At 42.0% G+C, this 19707-nt stretch overlaps 2 protein-coding genes across 2 annotated transcripts in view; one reads left to right on the forward strand and one right to left on the reverse strand.

Annotated features, from left to right (window-relative positions):
• trappc12 (trafficking protein particle complex subunit 12) overlaps positions 1 to 4849 on the reverse strand; it is a 40876-nt gene extending 36027 nt beyond the window's left edge. Inside the window, exons 1-3 of the mRNA XM_028565183.1 lie at positions 4753 to 4849; positions 2929 to 4264; positions 236 to 352 (exon numbers count right to left, since the gene is read on the reverse strand). Coding sequence (XP_028420984.1) covers positions 236 to 352; positions 2929 to 4264; positions 4753 to 4826 — 1527 coding nt within the window. The 5' untranslated portion in view covers positions 4827 to 4849. The remainder of the gene's footprint in view (positions 1 to 235; positions 353 to 2928; positions 4265 to 4752) is intronic.
• Positions 4806 to 19707, forward strand: part of eipr1 (EARP complex and GARP complex interacting protein 1) — a 65024-nt gene continuing 50122 nt past the window's right edge. The window contains exons 1-4 of the mRNA XM_028565184.1: positions 4806 to 5116; positions 5326 to 5409; positions 15393 to 15525; positions 18896 to 19052. Of these exons, the coding sequence (XP_028420985.1) occupies positions 5075 to 5116; positions 5326 to 5409; positions 15393 to 15525; positions 18896 to 19052 (416 nt within the window). The 5' untranslated portion in view covers positions 4806 to 5074. The remainder of the gene's footprint in view (positions 5117 to 5325; positions 5410 to 15392; positions 15526 to 18895; positions 19053 to 19707) is intronic.

Consider the following 19707-nt stretch of genomic DNA (forward strand, 5'->3'; position numbering starts at 1 on the left):
TATTACATGCTGAGGGAATTTGAAAGACAACCGTTTATCCCGCCCCTCGGATCGAGCTCCGTCAGTGGTGAGTTTCCAGACCCTACATCTCGATGTGGGTCTGGCTTGTCAGGCTAAGAAATTCCAGTATCATGACAACATTACTACACTACAACAGTGGAATCACTGGCACACAGTGAATGATGTTCTGAGCCTCAGAAGTGAACACGAACAAATTAGTGCGAGAGTGACTTACGATGAGCCGTTTGAGGCCTGTGAAGGACTGTTCCACAGAGTTGGCGGTGAGGACCTGGCGCTTCATTGCTGCTGGTTCTCCCAGGAAACGAAGCATTAAGTCTTTTACAGCATCACCCTGCAGCAACACATACACACACACACACACATTTGATCCCAAATGTCTGTGCTACAGCAGCAAGGTATTGGGCACACAGCACCCATACAGAATATACAAGAAATAATAAATAAATAAAATAAAAATACAAGAACACCTACTCAAAAATGTCCCATCATGCAAAAGCCTATACTGAAGTAAGATACCTGAGTTACTGTATGCTAAGGGCTGCACGATACGAGGAAAATATGCGATAATGTTGAATAATGTTGAATATCGTGATAACGATATTACTCATGATAACAATATTACTCGCAATACATGAACAGATTCAGTTCTGCATTTCTACTGCTTTCAGTATTCTTCTACAATAAAAAAAATTGTTTGTTGGATTTAAAAAAAATAAAAATAAAAATCACTTTCAACATTCTTTTATGGACAAATTGAACATTATATTGAATACAAAAGGCAGAACTAAAAAAAAAAGAAGCACGACGTTACATTTTAAAGTGCAGTTTTCTACCAATATTTTCTTTGAACTAACTGCGATATGTTGCTGCCTTTCGCGATGTGTATTTTGCGCCCGTTTGATATTGTGATGACGATTAAAAAAAACAATATATATACACTTAGAACCACTATATTAGTTGCTGGATTTAAAAATATCAGATGAGTACTTACTCTACATTGAATGAAGTTGATTGGGGGTTAAAAAAAAAAAAAAAAAGAACTTGATCTGGACATCCTTAGTTTTGGACAAAATTATAAGCAGTAAAACAATATTCAGCCCAAATAGAACCGGAACAAAAAAACTGACTGCAGTGAATGCTATACTTGATCCAGCTTTAGAGTGGATCTAAAAAGTTGGCTGAAAACCGGCTCTTAGGAGGGCAAAAACACCAAGATGACGGAAAAGAATACTTGATTTTTATTCAAGCAGGCATTCAAACAAAGTGATTGGATAATAAACACAATCTACGCTGGGAGTTGGACATACACTGTAAGATTCAATTGAATAAATAAGTGAATTGATCATAAGGGTTGTTATGATGAACACATGTTACTGTTGAAGAAACTCAGAGGATGCTTATGAGAAAAAAAAAAACACAATGACACATGAGCCAAGGTGCGTGTATGTGTGCTTATAGACAACTGACAACGATCACCAAACCATTTGTTGTGCCAGAGCAGGAGGAAGGTCTGACTGAACCCACTGTCATTCTGCGATAGACAAATGAGCACCGTAGAATGTTAACATTGGTATATATTATATAATGTAATAAATAAGAATGATCAAGGTGGAGCCTAAGGCTAATCTTGCCATAAGAGATCATAGGCTTTTTACCAATAGCATGAAGGTTGTTACCTTGGGTCATAGCTGTTTTCATAGAGAATGTGCCCAAGCCGAGCCGAGCGTTGTGACGAACCCAAATATCAATAGAGCTGAAACTATTTATCGATTAACGGATGAGCCGATTGTCACAAAAGTAATCGGTGACAATTTTGACAATCGACATGGCGGTTTAATGAAGCATAAATGGCAAGTATTCTCAGGTTAAAGCTTCTCAAATGTGACAATTTGCTGCTTTTCTGTGTTTGATAGGAATATAAATTGTTTCGGGTTTTGGCTCGGAGCAAAAACAGAATCTGAAAGGGTCGACATGGGCTCTCAAAACATGTGGTGGCCACATTTTTTGATCGCTCTGCAGTTATGCCCCTTCAGTCTTCCCCCATCCAAACTCCACAAATCTAGTTTGCAATGCAGGCGTTCTGTTAAAAAAAAACGTGTGGTTGTGGCCGGGTTGGTTCAGTGGGTAGAGCAGGCGCACATATATTTAGAGGTTCATGCCTCGACGCAGAGGTCCAGGGTTCGACTCCGACCTGTGACGATTTCCTGCATGTCTTCCCCCTCTCTCTCCCCTTTCTCACCTGTCCTGTCCATTAGAGGCGGAAAAGCCCCAAAAAATGATCTAAAAAAAAAAAAAAAAAAAAAAGAAGCGTGGTCTCCAATAGAGGTGTGAATCTTCACTGATCTCCCGATTCCATTACGATTATAATGTCAGCGATTCAATATATCGATGCATCATGATTCGTCAAATACATTTTTCTATTAAAGCCATGTAGGATATTTAATTCATAGCTTTTCAAGCTTCAAAAACAAACAATTCTGCAGTGCTCTAATACTAAATAAATTGGATACATAAAACTACAACACTGAGCACATGGCACTTCTTGAATGTGCAAAACATAACAGAATATGTAAACAGAAATGTTGTTAGGCCTACATTCAATTGTACAGAGAAATAATCGATTATCGATGCAGCATCGTCCATGTCCACGATTCGATGCGTGATTATTTGATTAATTTCAACAACTCTAGTCTCCGAGCCCAGACAACAGTTTACACTGGCTGAGTAGTACTACCCATGATGAGTAAAGTGAACTTCAAAAGAGCCTTTTTTTTTTTTTAAAAAAAGGGTCATCTATCTACAACACCTTTTAATATTTTGAATGACATACTGTAAGTAGAAAATGTTTTCCCCAGAGCTTTCTAAAGAAACACAATGTATGATAAGCATTTTAAGTGCTCGTCCTACCTGAAGGTTGTCAAACTTGAGTCCAGGCATGCTGAGTCTGTTGGTCTCTACATAGGCTGAGCTGTACTGCTGGGTGGCCACAGAGATCAACACCTTCCTGGTCTCCTCAGATGGCAGCCAGGCATCATGGCGCCTGTCCACCTCACTCAGGCTTAGCGCCGTCGCAAATGGGTCATCGCTGCCCGAGAACACAGCCTGGAGCTGGTTGAAGGGCTGTGGCTGAGTGGCTGGGGTTTGAGTTGGAGCTGGGGCTGCTTGGGGAGGAGGAGGTTGGGCCTTGGTGGTGGATTCGGTAGGGGCAGGGCCAAACACTGAACTAGGGGTGGGAGCACCAGAGTCCAGTGCTCCTCCGGGGGTGGAGATGGAGGAAGAGGTGGAGGAGAGCTGGTGCTCAGGGGTGGGGGCTAAGGGCGCTGGGCTGGAGCCAGGAGGGATCTCAGCATTTGGGTTTGAAACGGAGATGAAGGAGGAGGTGGCGGTAAAGGAATCGAAGAAGTCAGAGGCCGGATTGACGTGTCCATTGTCAGTGAAGAATTTACTGAGGCTGGGGCTGGGCTGGCACACAAGGGGGGCCGTCAACTTGCTGGGGGTCACTGCCTCTTCGCTTCCTCCACCACTCCCCATGCTAAAGCTGGGAGACTTGATTAAGGTGGGCTGGAAGCCATCGGGCACCAAAGACTTTGGCTGGGTGCCATGGCTGAATATGGTGCACACCGGCACAGGTTCCTCTTTTGGGCTTGTCCCTCTAGTTTCCTGTGGTGCCAGTTCCCCACTTTTAAGATCACATGGGCTCTGTGCGTCAGCTTCAGGTGAAACACATGCTGTGACTTGCTCTTGTGTGTCTGTCTGCTCCTTTGTGTCCCCATCTGCTTTTAACACAGAATCACCTTTCTCCTCCTGCTCCTCCATTGCAACTTTGATCTCAGTTGTATTGTGTCCAATTTCACTTTGTTCCCCTTTGCTGCCTGGGGTCTCTTGGGCATGATCTTCCTCTTCTCCTCCATCCAGAAAGGAGTCAATGGGAGCTACCTCGTCCTCCTCACTGTTATTAGGCGAGTCAGAAATCATGACGCTCTCCATCATCTGGTCGTTGAGCTTGTCCATCAGGCTCTCTGAAGGTGTAGTGCTGCTGTCCTCTTGGGGGGTGGCAAACTCTGCGCCCAAGTCGATGCTGTCTTCCTGGGGAATGACACTGTCTCTGGAAGGGGTCTGGCTGGTGGTTGGCTCCGGAGGGCCTGGGCCTGGGGCTTCCTTGTTTACATCTTCCACTGTGATGTCCAAGGTGACTGGCCGCTGAGCAGGAGCCTCCCCACTATTCATCTTACTGCTCCAGACACTTCAACACAGTTAGAAATTAGGTTAGCCTTTCGATGTAATATGACTTACATATATCCTGTGCTTTAGTGTACAACACTGTGCAGCATTTTTCTTAGTCACTTCCTGTCATTACACGCAAACGCTATGTTTTACAAGCTCTCATCGTCAGCACTGATCTAACTTTACATCTACGGAGAACGAGTCAGTTCCACGCCTTTTTTTCATGCTTAAAGTCCTGTCACGAAAGAGCCGTTACCCGAGATATCGGAGGATTGTTGTCTGTTTGGTACTGGCTACTGTCTATCTTGCTAATGCTACATTAGCAGGTTGGCTATCGTACGCTAACTTAGCTAGCTGAGCAGCTGGTTGCAAATGTAAAATACATTCTTGACTCATAGCTGTCCACGCTTTAAAAAGCACAAAACACATTACAGCGTCACCCACATCATTACGCAAAAACAACGGCAAATAAAAAAACTAAAATCCAAACACGGTCCTGTTTCTTACCTTACTGCAGACTGACAGATACAACTCCAGTACGCATGCGCAGCTACAAGTACGGTATTCCAGAGCAGACACATTTCATGCCGTCGTTTTCTTAGTATTCTTGACTTCTTCTACGTACTTTTAAAAACCTACACAACGTTGCACGACTGTCGTTACGTATTTTAGTTGCACGCTCCGTTTTTGCCGGTTTTTAAATCGCGGAAGTGCTGCCACTGTGTTGTGTTTTGGGCAGTAAGTAGCACAGTTACAGTATTTTTGTAGTGCTTTCATCGTGAGACGACGTTTAAAAAAAGAAGAAGAAGATCAGACTTTAGATTGAAAAATGGAGGACGACGCTCCTGTCATTTATGGTCTCGAATTCCAGGTAACGTTGCTGTGACATCCATAGATCTTAGTAACTACTGTATCACATCGTTAGCTCTATTCTATTCTAATCTGTTTCACTTATTAGCAATGCTTAGCTATTCCATTATGCTACCCTTATAACCTGCTCCTTCGTTTCCATATTCTATTCTATTTTAAGACTTCATGATAACGTTTTTAAGTCAATGTTATTTTGCATCTACTTTGCAGGCACGAGCACTTACTGCCCAGGCAGCTGAAACTGATGCCATTCGTTTCCTTGTAGGCACACAGTCACTGAAATTTGACAACCAGGTAAGAAAACCAGACATCATATACAGTGGGGGAAATAAGTATTTGACCCCTTGCTGATTTTGCAGGTTTGCCCACTTACAAAGAATGCAAAAATCTACAATTGTAATCATATGTACATTGTAACAGTAAAAGACAGAATCCCAAAGAAAATTCCAGAAAATCACATCATATGAATTTATTAAAATTGATAACCATCTGATGAGGAAAAACAAGTATTTGACCCCCTGGACAAACAGCAAGTATTCTGGCTCCTACAAGCCAGTTAGTCTTTCTTTAAGACACAGCCCCAATCCGAACCAATTATCTACATCAAATACACCTGCCTCACCTCGTTACCTGTATAAAAGACACCTGTCAACACCCAAACAACCAGCATCCAACATCACCACCATGGGCAAGACCAAAGAGCTTTCTACGGACATCAGGGACAAGATTGTTGATCTGCACAAGGCTGGGATGGGCTACAAGAGAATCGGAAAGCAACTTGGAGAGAAAAGATCAACTGTCGGTGCAGTTATCAGGAAATGGAAGAAGCACCACACCACCGCCAACCTCCCTCGGTCTGGGCCTCCACACAAGATCTTGCCTCGTGGGGTGTCCCTGATCATGCGAACGGTGAGGAATCATCCCAAAACCACAAGGGGGAACTGATGAATCAACTGAAGGCAGCTGGGACCACAGTTACAAAAAGAAACGGTTGGTAACACACTACGCCGTCATGGATTGAAATCCTGCAGCGCACGCAAGGTCCCCCTGCTCAAGAAGAAACATGTACAGGCCCGCATGAAGTTCGCCATTCACCACCTGGACGACTCAGAAGAGGCCTGGAAGAAGGTGATGTGGTCAGATGAGACCAAAATAGAACTTTTTGGCCTCAACTCAACTCGTCGTGTTTGGAGGGCAAAGAACACCGAGTACAACCCAAAGAACACCATCCCCACCGTCAAGCATGGTGGTGGCAACATCATGCTTTGGGGGTGCTTTTCAGCCAAGGGACGGGACAACTCCATCGTATTGAGGGGAGGATGGACGGGGCCATGTATCGTGGAATTCTGGACCAACATCTCCTTCCCTCAGTGAGAGAGCTGAAGATGGGTCGAGGATGGGTGTTTCAGCACGACAACGACCCTAAGCACACCGCCAAAGCAACAAAAGAGTGGCTGAAGAAGAAGCACATCAAGGTTCTGGAGTGGCCTAGCCAGTCTCCAGACCTGAATCCGATTGAAAATCTTTGGAGGGAGCTTAAAATTCGAGTTGCCAGGCGACAACCTCGGAACCTGAATGATTTGGAGGCTGTCTGCAGGGAGGGGGCCAACATCCCTGCCGAAATGTGCACAAACCTTGTCACCAACTATAAAAACCGTTTGACATCTGTGCTGGCCAATAATGGCTTTTCTACAAAATATTAACATGCTGTTTGTCCAGGGGGTCAAATACTTGTTTTTCCTCATCAGATGGTTATCAATTTTAATAAATTCATATGAAGTGATTTTCTGGAATTTTCTTTGGGATTCTGTCTTTCACTGTTAGAATGTACATATGATTAAAATTGTAGATTTTTGCATTCTTTGTAAGTGGGCAAACCTGCAAAATCAGCAAGGGGTCAAATACTTATTTCCCTGTACATGTATTACTGTACGTGTGAAATGTTAAAAGCCTGACCAAATAACCCTTGCATCGCATTTCAGTTCTAAAATTCAAATGAGAGTCAAATGATTCTTACATTTTTGCAAGGGATCATGATATTGGCCAACATAATGACATGCAGTTGGAGAGGGCATAAAAAAAAATAAATCCCAGTCATCACTGAGTGGGAGGAAGATTGAGTTTGGCGTATAACCTAAGAACTCAACCCAAGATCCAACAATTGAGATTTCATTCCGAAGGTTTATTTGTGGTTAGAGCGGTAACATTTCAAAATGATGCCGTACGTTTTATTGTCTCAGAAACAATTAACAATACATTTGTATCTTTCAGTCAGATTTTAAAATATTTATTTATTTATTACCTTTTTAAACAAATTCAAGTTTTGAATGAATCCCAGGATGCATCTTTTGGTTATATCACTGTTATTTGACCTAGATAATGTACTAACACATATACACAGCCTATGAAATAAACAACGCCTCTTTATTATCATAAAACATAATTTCTAACTGTATCCCCAATAATCACCTATATATTTACAATTTGGCATATCTAAACAAAATCCACAATTACCAGTCATACGCTTTAAGACCTTAGCTAATGTTAAACAAAGAAACCGCAATTATGTAAAAAACAAAAATACAATTAGACAACTATGTAATAATCGTTACAGGCCTATTTGTGGTCACCTTCGACTTTTCTTCTACCCTTTCTGCACTGCAATCAGGATTGGAGTGCAGAAAGGGTGAGCTATATGTTTTTTGGTGTTTAGGGTGGGCTACCAGATAGTAGGTGAGCAACTTGGGCAGTAGATAGCCCAGAGGTAAGAGAAGCAAACTAGTAGCCCTAAGGTTGGCGGTTAGCATTCCCGGCCAGATGGCACAAAAATCTGGCAAAGTGACAGCTGGCAACCCAAGGGCGTGGATTTTGTTTTAACATTGGTGAGCAATCTTTGAGCAATTAACACTTAATTTCTTGCATTCTGGTGAATTTCTATGCACACATTTCTACTTTAAAAAAAAAATTAAATTATGGTGGAAATTAGGGGTGCATGATATATCGACTCAATATCGTTATCGCGATATCACATTGCGTTATATTATATCGAAAGTGTCGCGATAAGTATGCAATATTTAGTTTATATTTTGGAGCGCTGCGTCCCATCCGTTGGCTGTGTGGCTTAATTGTGTTCAATTTAGAGCCCGCTTGAAACGCTATAATCATTTCATTGGCCAGTTCCCGTGCCACTTGCACATGTTAGTGCACGTCAGCGCACGGGTCCACTACGTGACCAACCCTATGGAGTGTACCACGTGTGTGCATATTTCAACAGAGTGACAGTGTAAGTGACGAAATAGATAGAGACAACAAAACGGAACGAGTCAGAGAAGCGAAAGAAAAGTTGTGTCCTGTTCTCTTTATTTATTCATTTATTTTATACTGTACAACCAGTAAAACACGTCCTGTTCTGTAGACATGGTCGTTACCGGTACTTATTTATTCAGGTTGTACCAGTCCAATATGTCAGTTGAAACAAACCTTGTGTTGTAAGAAAACTTGTTTTATTTGTTATTAAAGGTCCCATGGCATGAAAATTTCACTTTATGAGTTTTTTTTAACATTAATATGCGTTCCCCCAGCCTGCCTATGGTCCCCTCAGTGGCTAGAAATGGTGATAGGTGTAAACCGAGCCCTGGGTATCCTGCTCTGCCTTTGAGAAAATGAAAGCTCAGATGGGCCGATCTGGAATCTTCTCCTTATGAGCGCCCCTTCCCCCATTCCCCCGATATAAAAAAATATCGAAATTAATATCGATTATCGCAATATCACATTTTGTCAATATCGCGGAACCCTAGTGGAAATGTCTTTATTTATGTAAAGGAAAACAGATCACACAGATGACAATTCAAAAAATTTAAACATAATGGAATATGCAGTAGGGCTCTCAGGCATGCTGTATTGGTTTCAAGTATGTATTGTCCTGTAGATCGTTTTTATCATTCAATGTTATCTCTGCTGAGCTAACACATATGTAGACATGATTTAACGCCTAATATCCATTGTGTTTTCCGTATATTCGTTTTGCAGAGGCACAGCGCTGTGAGTCCATGAACGAGGCAACTGTCTGTGGTTAGTTCACGTCTGTAACAGCAGGACAGTCGAGTGTGTGTTGTTGTTGAAGGATTCAGTGTTTTTAGCTGAGCTGGACCAGAGAATATTCGGTAAAAATAGATTGGTGATGCTGTGATTGCTTGTAAGGGAATAACAGGAGTAACAGGCGAACTAGTTTTAAAAGTGACATACTTTCTGTTTAAAGGTCCCATGACATGGTGCTCTTTGGATGCTTTTTGTAGGCCTTAATACTGTATCTGAAGTCTCTTTTATATAGACCTTAGTGGTCCCCTAATACTGTATCTGAAGTCTCTTTTATATAGACCTTAGTGGTCCCCTAATACTGTATCTGAAGTCTCTTTTATATAGACCTTAGTGGTCCCCTAATACTGTATCTGAAGTCTCTTTTATATAGACCTTAGTGGTCCCCTAATACTGTATCTGAAGTCTCTTTTATATAGACCTTAGTGGTCCCCTAATACTGTATCCGAAGTCTCGGCCCATCTGAGCTTTCATTTTCTCAAAGGCAGAGCAGGATACCCAGGGCTCGGTTTACACCTATCACCATTTCTAGCTACTGGGGGACCATAGGCAGGCTGGGGGAACTCATATTAATGTTAAACAACCTCATAAAGTGAAATGTTCATGCCATGGGACCTTTTAAATAAGCACTGTGCAGGGGATCCAATTCATGCCGATGTGAAGAGTGGTTCATGTGGATTTCGAAAAGTAACTGATAAATATTTAAAGAAAATTTTAAAGTGTTAAATTGAGAACACTGAATTTGCATTTGGTGTAGTGGTAGCATCAACTGCAACTGCCAGTGCTCTGCATCCTAAATGTCCAACGGATCTGTTGTGCGTCCCTGTTGTGTGTGTGTGTGTGTGTGTGTGTATCTATGGTTTCTCTGCACAAGTCTGTATGTCTGAGTGTTGGTGAGGGTTTTGTGCTGTGAGTGTGTTTTGTAGGAGAACAAGTGAGAGAGTGGGGTGCGAGCACGCATGCACATCTTGCACAGGTCATTACAGAGACAGATGACGGAAACAGTTGGCTCTAAATGGGGGAGAAATAATTAGCTCTCAGAGAGAGAGAGAGAGAGATAGTGAGTGTGAGAGAGAGACAAGCGATAGAGATTTCTGCCTTGCAAAAATGAGCCTATTTTCTGGCAGACTTTAGTGTGAAAACGGTCTGGCACTGAATACAGACGTAGTTCAATCCAAGTCTTGTGTAGCGAGTCTAATACAGAGCTTGTTGGGAATGGTGACAATGCATCCCAGTCGATCTGTGTGATTTCTTATTACACTCTGTCAGTAGCTTAATATACTCCTCCTAACACTTTCCTCCTTTCTGGCATTAGCACAGAGCTGAAACACAAAAGAACACATTCTTCAATAGTAGTGTAAATCTAATGTAGTAGTGAAGGTGCCTATTGCTCATTTATTCATTGGTCTATTTGCGTTAAGGCCACTGTAGACTGTGCAGTTTTGTGACGTCTCAGATTAAGTTGAAAGTAGTGATAGAAAGAGTTTTTGGTCTTAGATCCCATTGTAAGTAGCAATGCACAATCCAACGTTGACCCTGTGGACGCGCCAACAGTGTTGATGTCATTACTTAGAATTCCTCATGGGGAATGACTGAAACTACGCACTATAGCTTTAAATAACTGCTTAAAGCATTTAATCAAAGTTTTGTGTTGGAGTTTGTAACATTCCAAAATCTTAATTTTGACTTAAAGATTTTGATTTTCACTGTACATGCATATCTGTTCCAAATATCGGTTATCGGTTTCACTAACTACTGATAATAGATATTGGTATCGGCCTTGAAAAACCAGTATCGGTCGATCCCTAATGGATATGATGGATTCTTACAGTATCTGTTATCCACAGCTGCTTTATACTGTATCAAAAGTGATCATTTAAACTGCTTCACCAAACTATTTTATATGAATTGTTTGTATCATTATTTTACCAATAAACTGGATGGCTGTCGTTGTCATGCGTCACTGTGATTGGCCCAGCGGTTTCAGAGCGATGAGACCAGCTGACGACATATTTATTCACCCCCACACTAGGGCTGTTGGAACGAATTTTCGGGAGTCGCATATAATTTGAATATAAAAAAATGAATAACAAATGAAATTCAAATGGTATTATTAAGATTGACAGCTCTACACCACACCCTCCGATCTATAGTTACCTTTACCGAGCCCTTTTGCACGTTGCGCTGCTGCACATTAGGGTTGCCATGGTAGCCGATGTTTCTGGTGTTAACACGGTGGTCGGGCATACACTGATCACATTACTTGCCCGCTGTCGTTTAATTGGCCAACAGCAATTTTTATCTTGCCCTGCGTAATAAGCTTTTTCCATACCCGGTGGGCAAACATGCAAGCTGTTTGATAGTAAATGCCGTAAACAAATGTTTTGTAAAGCTATACAATCCGTTACCGAAAGAACCAAAGAGGCCTGCCTTATCTACATTTTTGTCAAAACTGACAGCTTGTAGCTTTGAAGCTAACCCATGGTATTACGGTGTAAAAAAATACACTTCACTGACTACTACTTTCCTTATTTTGTTTCTGATATTATTATGTCAGAGAGCATTCAAAGCAGTAAAATCGAATAGGGATCATTATTCATCTTTTAGGTTATGTGCTTTGAGATACACTACGTTTGACTTGCATGTTCAGTCCGTTTTATTCATGAAGCTCGTTGTCTTTTCCCCTCTGCTTAAGTCGGCTGGCCGACGTTGGTTATAGCTCAGTCTCAGTTTGATCTTGCAACGTGAAAAATGTTTTTTCGATGAGCATTTCAGTCCTGATAGCTTCTGCTGTATCCATAAGCCTGCTGGCCTCTCCACCTCCCATTAAGCATAATGCAGGGTGGAAATGTCTCTCTTAGCTCGCAGAGCACCTCTCAAATCCCTCCGAGACCACTAGCTGGAATGACAAATAGGAGGGCACGTCGGCATGGCATTTAAGGCTGCTAACGAGATAAAGAGCCCAAGCTTGGCACCTCTCACCCGCTCGCTACTCCTCCGCCCTGCTTACTGTCATCTGTGCGGCTAAAGAGCTTTAGCGGAGAGGCCCCTGAAGTGGGGGCCACGAGCCAGCTTTGCTTTATCCCTCCCTTACCCCCTCTAACCAATCTCCCTGCTCTCCCCTTCCCTGCCTCGATTCCTCCCACCATCGGCACATAATTAAAAGCGTTGGGTCGGGTGCCCAAGTGGCTGAGGGCTATGAGTCACTCCCCAAGCCTGGAAGAATGAGGGATAAATCACCTGGGGGAGGAGGGCTGGAACTTCTCTCTCCCCTCACACCTGGGTTCATTCGGGGGTACCCTATTACTAGGCCCTCCAATTACCCTGTCCCGCCAGCCTGGATTTATTTGTACCGCTCCCCCACCACCATAAAATTATAACTTTGCGTAATAATTTTTTGCTCGATGCAGTCCAACCCAAGGTTAATAGCCGCCGAGCTGACTTTGAGAGGACTGAAGGATGCTGCTGCTATGATGCTCTTCTCCTCCTCACGCCCTCTCCTTTCATCCTCTTTTTCAGCCTGTAAAAGTAGTACAGGGAAGGGGAGTGGAAGTGCCTAGCAGGAGTTATTGTCCAGTGCAACCCCATTAACGGTCCCCCAAGGTGCTGTAAGTGTCTCTCTTATGGGAGAAACCACCATTAATTGTCTGATCAAACCTTGAGACCCTCACTGTTTTACTGCATTGTAGGCCCTGAACTGCATTCAGTTGAGGGCCCTCGTGGAATAGATTTCCATCTAATAAAAAGAACTCCATAAGAAGGAGTTTCTATTAACTTGTCATGGATAAAAGTTTAGCTTTCTTGTTGAGCGCGTGTGCTGTAAAGTCTAGACCGCTGTTGATGTGTTTTTAAGTCCAGCCCAGGCCTTAGCATTACACCAGGTCACGGAAACCTGGAAGTATTTCTGCTGCCTTATGGCATAGTAGTTCAGGTGTAAAGTTCTTGGAAGGTACGGTCCCTAGGATTTCAACTTTTGGATAGGCCAAAGTCATTTTGTCCGGGCCTTTTTAATTACAGAAGTTAATGCTGTTTGCCTTCCTTTGATGGTTTTCTAAGAAAAAAAATTGGCAAGATAGCTTTACTGTTGCCAGTTTGTATTAATTACAAGCAGCACACACAGGTATTTTTATTTTTTTTTAACCTTTATTTATCCAGGTAGGTCGATTGAGAACAATTTTCTCATTTGCAACGACGTCCTGTCACATTCACTCAGTTACGCATTCATACCTGCCGGTCTGGGGATCGAACCGGCGAACCAAGCTCGCTTCTTTAACCTCTCGGACACCACTGCCGCCATATATTGCTCAGATCATGCACAAACAGTATCCTTTCTACCATGTTGATAATGCTGAATTTACAGCTCACAGCAACTCACTCACTTTTGTTTAATATCTAGTGTCAATAGCAAAGTGTAAGCTATTTTTATTGAGTTTCCTCTTAGCAAAATGCTTTAAGTTGTGTTTTTATTGTGAAGGGTAAAAGCGGAAGAAGTAAAGCTAGCTTTCTGCGCTGCTGTTGTCACTATGGGAGTTAATAAATAGTGTATGGGCCATCTGGTTCATGCTGGTTCAGATTACGGAGCCTCCTAGTTTTTGTTTTATTACCCTCGGCTACAGTAGTTAGCACGCATTAGCTCGTTGTTTAACTTGGCTTGTTTACTTTTGTGAGCGTCTCTGTCCGCCTGATTGGCCCACCACATGGCCTCCATGTTAACCCTTGTGTTTTCCTCAGGTCAAATTTGACCCATTTTCAGAGTTGTTTATTTTTAAATATCAGAAGTATGGCTTTCTTTCAACCAAAAATAACAATGATGCATGGAGGAACGTTGTACATATGTTCCATACAACGTTCTTTTCGGGTCAAATTAATGATTAATTTCAACGAATTTTGGGGTGTTTAATACAATTTTTATAGCAATTGTATTAATAGAATTATTATATATTTTTTTAAATGGTTTCAAAACCAAAAAACGTTCGCCAAACGACCGACTGGTTTAGGTGTGACGCAACGAGAAGCGTCTAAACAACATGGCAGCTTCCACAGATGAGATGAGCGTAGTTGTATCCAAATTAGAAAGTATTCCTTCATAGAAAGAAGAGCAAAAAATGGCACTGGAGGAAACGCTGTTTTTGCTCTTCTCCCGACTGGTTTCGGCAAGAGTATGATCTGATTGGTTGATTTGGCCCATCTATCACCAACATAGGTGGTGATAGACAGATGGTTTATCCAATCAGCTAACCAGTATTTCCACCCCTTCCCAAAATTCTCCAACGGAAAGTTTCCAGATGGATATGCCGAGCAAATGCGAAGCAATCCATCTGGCGGAGTCAGGTTATATAACCCCCAGCCGCCCCCCCCGGCAAAAACGTTGCAAAAAAGTGCAAAAAAGAAGGACAAGTTCATGTTGGTTGGGAAGACAACACAAGGGTTAATTTCTGGACATGTTTTGATATGAGTTCCTTGGAATTGAAAAGCGAGGGCTCCTTCCTTATTACATTTTCCAGTTTGAAGCAAAAAGAAATCTATCTTCAATGGCCCTTGGTGGAAATGATTTGCACGATTTGCATTTGCTTTTCCACCCACAGCACAAAAATGTTTGCAATGTGTTTATATGGTTGCGAATCCACTCATGACTGAATTATCATCTGCTAATTATCATTTGCTTACAAAAGAAAAAGTCTTACATAAAAAGTACACAATTAAAGCCCTTTCACACCGAAGCTCCCTTGGATAATGCACCTCATTACAGCCCCTTTTAGCAGGGCCATTTGTCCCAAAGAAAAAAAAAAAAAAAAGATGGAATGAGTTTTATCCATTTCCTTTTTTGTTGTACCTTTTTCTCTGACTCCTTCAACATATCATATGCTGAACTCCCATGAATCTAACATGGCTTCTAAAAGTGTCTTAATTATTGCTTTAAAGGCCAAATCAAGATAAAAAAGTCTTCAGCCGTATGAAGTTGACGGGGGTAAAAAAAAAAAAAGAACCAAAGAGATGCCTTCCTTGAAATTACTTTTACTGTCATATTAAAAAGAGAAACCTTTTTTCGGGGGGGGAATCAAGGAAGTGTGTGGAGCTTTGAACTGGGGCTTGCGTGTGTGTGTGTGGAGGGAGGGAGGTGTGTTAACTCGAAAGCTTCATCCTCAACACATCTCGCCTCTCTGTCTCTGCTTTTCTTCCAGATCCACATCATTGACTTTGATGATGAGAATAACATCATTAATAAGAATGTCCTTCTGCACCAAGCTGGGGAGATATGGAACATTGGCGCCAGTCCTGCAGACAAGGCTGTGCTCACCACCTGCTATAACAAAAGTGAGTCCCACTGTTCACTGCCTCTTTATGCAGCAAAGTCTCTCTTTTTGTCTTTTTTCCCGTTTTTTTTTTTTTTTTTTTTTTTTATCTTCCGTTTCTTTTCTTCTTTCTGTTTGTTTCCGCCATCTATTGACCTCATGCAGCCTAGCCGAGAATCGTAACACGTAATTGGTCTTTAACAGGTGATCGATAACAGCCAGTCTGTCTTCACAGGTCCGAGTCATGTTCAGACTCTGATCGAATCAATACTAATGTGTGGACATGATGACCCACATGCGGGATAAGAGCAGCGGCTGTAAAGTCACAGTCAGGCAGAAGAAAATCTTTGAAGGTGACTTGTACATCTGTGCTGTAAGGTTTTCTACTCATTTTATAACTTCACAAAGGTTGTCTGCGCTACACTTAACACAGAATTTTAAGTAGAGAAAAAAGGTGCAATAGCACAGAAAAGGGCGGTTTGTAAATTCCAAGTAAATTTGTACACAAGTACTTTTACTTGAGTACAATATTAGATAAGCAACTAGATAAGCAATACTAAAGTTGCGTTTAAAATTGAGTTTCAATACTCTCTAATCAGCTTAATCGTGACTGTGTGACGGTGACCTGGCAACATACGCATAAAACCCCAAAGAGGTAATCAGATTCAAACTTTGCTAAATACAGTTTGGTGCAGAGCATAGACAGTAAAATAAATGGACAATGTGACGCCGTACATTTCCTCGGAAAAGACGACGTGGATGTGACGTGAGCAACCTGTCTGAAAGTCTTCTGGTAGCTGTGCCAAGAAAAATCTCAATCATTCCCAATCTTACAGAGACGGAGAGCGTAGGTATATGTAAGGTGATAACATGGGCACAGGCTAATTATTGATCACTAAAATGCTAGTTGACATTAGTAATTCAACTTAAACAGCTAATGTAAGTCGAAACTGCCTGCAAGCTTCTCCTTTCTCTCGCAAAATGACTTATACCTGACTTATACTTTTGTCCCTCTTCTGTGCTATTGCACCTTTTTTCTCTACTTACGATTCTGTGTTAAGTGTAGCGCAGACAACCTTTGTGAAGTTATAAAATGAGTAGAAAACCTTACAGCACAGATGATGTACAAGTCACCTTCAAAGATTTTCTTCTGCCTGACTGTGACTTTGCAGCCGCTGCTCTTATCCCTCATGTGGGTCATCATGTCCACACATTAGTATTGATTCGATCAGAGTCTGAACATGGCTGTCGGACCTGTGAAGACAGACTGGCTATTATTGATCACCTGTTAAAGACCAATTACCAATTATGATTCTCAGCTACACTGCATGAGGTCACTAGATGGAGGAAAAACAACCTTCGCAGGTACTATTAATGATTACTTTCATTGCATTTTGGGTGTTTTATTCAATTTTCTAACATTTGAAAAAAATGTTTTAAATGGTCAAGACTAAAATTTGACATAAAACAGTCTGTTATTCACTCAACATCCTCTGATCTTAACTGTTAGTCAAATTTATTTATACATTTTTGACATTGTCATAATGTTATTTAAATTAGGTTTAATGCCCATGAATTTAAAAAAGCATTGAGAAAAGTGACAAAAACTTGTGTGAAGTAGAGCTGGGCAATATATCAATATTATATTGATATCGCGATATGAGACTTGATATTGTCTTAGATTTTGGATATCATAATATGGCAAGTGTTGTCTTTTCCTGGTTTTAAAGGCTGCATTACAGTAAAGTGATGTCATTTTCTGAACTTACCAGGCTGTTGTAACTGTTCTGTTATTTGCCTTTACCCACTTAGTCATTATATCCACATTAATGATGATTATTTATCAAAAATCTCATTGTGTAAATATTTTGTGAAAGCACCGATAGTCAACACTACAATATTGTTGCGGTATTGTTATCAATGTATCTGGTAAAAATATTGTGGTATTTGATTTTCTCCACATCGCCCAGCCCTAGTGTGAAGTGTCAAAAACATTGGGAAAAGTGTCAAAAAAGTTCATTCTCAATTTAGACCGGAAAGGACAACACATTCATGGTGGACGGGAAGACAGCACGAGGGTTAAAGGCTAATTTCTAGTAGTATGTAGGGTCTACGCAGAGCCTACGTAAGTGGCCTTAGCCGCTGTGAGGATTTATACCTGTGCGCTGGTGTGTCTGTGTCGTTCTAGTGTATCTCTTTAAGAGAAAAGCAGAGAATGCGGTGGGAGTTGGTGGTAGAGCAAGTGAGAGAGTGACGGGAGCTAGCTTCGGAGCGAGTAGGGGCGACGGACGCGGAGAAAAAAAGTGTCTCCCCTGTGCTTTCTGTCCACGGTCGGAACAGTGTAGCAGAAAAAGTGAACCCTCTCCCTGATTTCAAGTTGTTCACGGAGAAGGAGATCCCAGAAATGAGTCCCGGGAAATGCGGACCAATCACGGTCTTTGCGGTCTGCGGCGCTGCGACGTGTAGTTATATTTTTGGGGAGGTGCACGTCAAGCTACAAAGTACAGGACGGCGTAGGGTCCGTACCTATGATTCAACGCAGAACCATAAATCAAGCTTTAGGGTTAAAAACTTCAGGTACAGGATGTAGTCACTATCTCTGTGCCCCCCACCCCCCCCCCCACCCTTCCACCACCATCCTTCCTTGCTCCCGCTCTTTTTTCCCCCCTCTGTCTCTCGCTCTCTGTCAGCTGAGTTCTACATGCTTGAGTTCACAGGATGACAGCCACTCTGGACCGGGCCCACTACGCACTGCTGCGCCCACCACACACACACAAAAATATACGTATAAACGCACATACACACGTGCATTCATATAGCGCTTCCATACCGCCTCCCTTGGGCGCTCTAATATGTGAGCAAGAAAAGCCTTTTGTTCAAGATGATTGCTTGCCCACTTACTCCAAGCGCAAGGTTGTCTAAAACCACTCAAGAGCCTGTGGAGTCGCACCACGTTGCTTTTTAATTTGACAAATGGGCCTAACGCCAGTGTTTTGTAGCCCAACGCCTGCCCACACACTGTCAATATCTACACCAAAAAGAAATTGGGCTCTTTCTGTTTTTTCTCTCTCTCTCTCTCTCTCTCTCTCTCTCTCTCTCTCTCTCTCTCTCCCCATGATCGGTTATGGCCTCCTGCCTCAAACTTTTAGTCCAATTACTGTATCAATTTTACATTTACTCCACTAGTTCCAATTAGCAGCTCTGGCTCTGGTGTGGATGTGCCAAAATAACTCATTTGTGATGTGGACTTGCGGGAAAGTGTATCCACGTCACCGAATTAGCACCTACAACACACACACACACACACACACACACACACACACACACACACACACACACACACAGTACAATCTGTGAATGACTGTGTCTGTGTGCGTTTTCTACCCCTCCAGCCAGTGACAGCAGAGTGGTGTCCTGCGCGGCAGTGTGGCGGATGCCCTCTGATTGGGAGACAGGAAGCCATGAGTCACCTGACGACTCTGCCCACAACCCCCAAACCTTGGAGCTACTCTGTCACCTAGACGACGGCGCCCACATCAACACCGCCTGGTAGGTGTTGCTGGGGAACAGCCGCACTCACAGTACAAGTGATGCAAGTGCAATTATTCTTTGGATCCACAATTGTCTCCTATGCGTATTTGTCGGACGGGATATGGTTAAGATCTTTGTGGACAACAGGACACCTAATTACTCATGGGGTCCAAATAAACTACAAAGAGAAGACTGAAAGGCCACTTGTGATGTAAGACTTAGATTTAGCTATTGGAATATTGGGATACATCTTACATGTTGTCTTTTCCATGTATTTAAGGCTCTATTAGGTTAGGTTAGTTTACTTTATTGGTACCCATAGGTAAACTAGTTTTACAGTCTAAGAAGCAGGACATCCTTAAAACTTTGTAGACCACAACATAACATACAACACACAAAACATTAAAACATATAAAACAGGTAATGAAACGTAAAAGAAGAAAAAAGAGGAATAAAAACAGTACATGACATGACCAAAGGGCTTGGGCGTTTTGTAAAAATAATTTTACCGTTTGTTTAACAAAGTGATTGCTGCTGGTACAAAACTGTTTTCATCAGTGTTGGAGTTAAGTGATGTAATTTTCAGATTTTAAGTGGCTCTAGCTGAATAAAATGAACAGTGAATTACTCTCATAACAATTGTGTAGTTTAATACAGTATGTCGTATCTTATT

The sequence above is a fragment of the Perca flavescens genome, chromosome 20 (assembly GCF_004354835.1).
Source record: "Perca flavescens isolate YP-PL-M2 chromosome 20, PFLA_1.0, whole genome shotgun sequence".
NCBI classification, from domain to species: domain Eukaryota; kingdom Metazoa; phylum Chordata; class Actinopteri; order Perciformes; family Percidae; genus Perca; species Perca flavescens.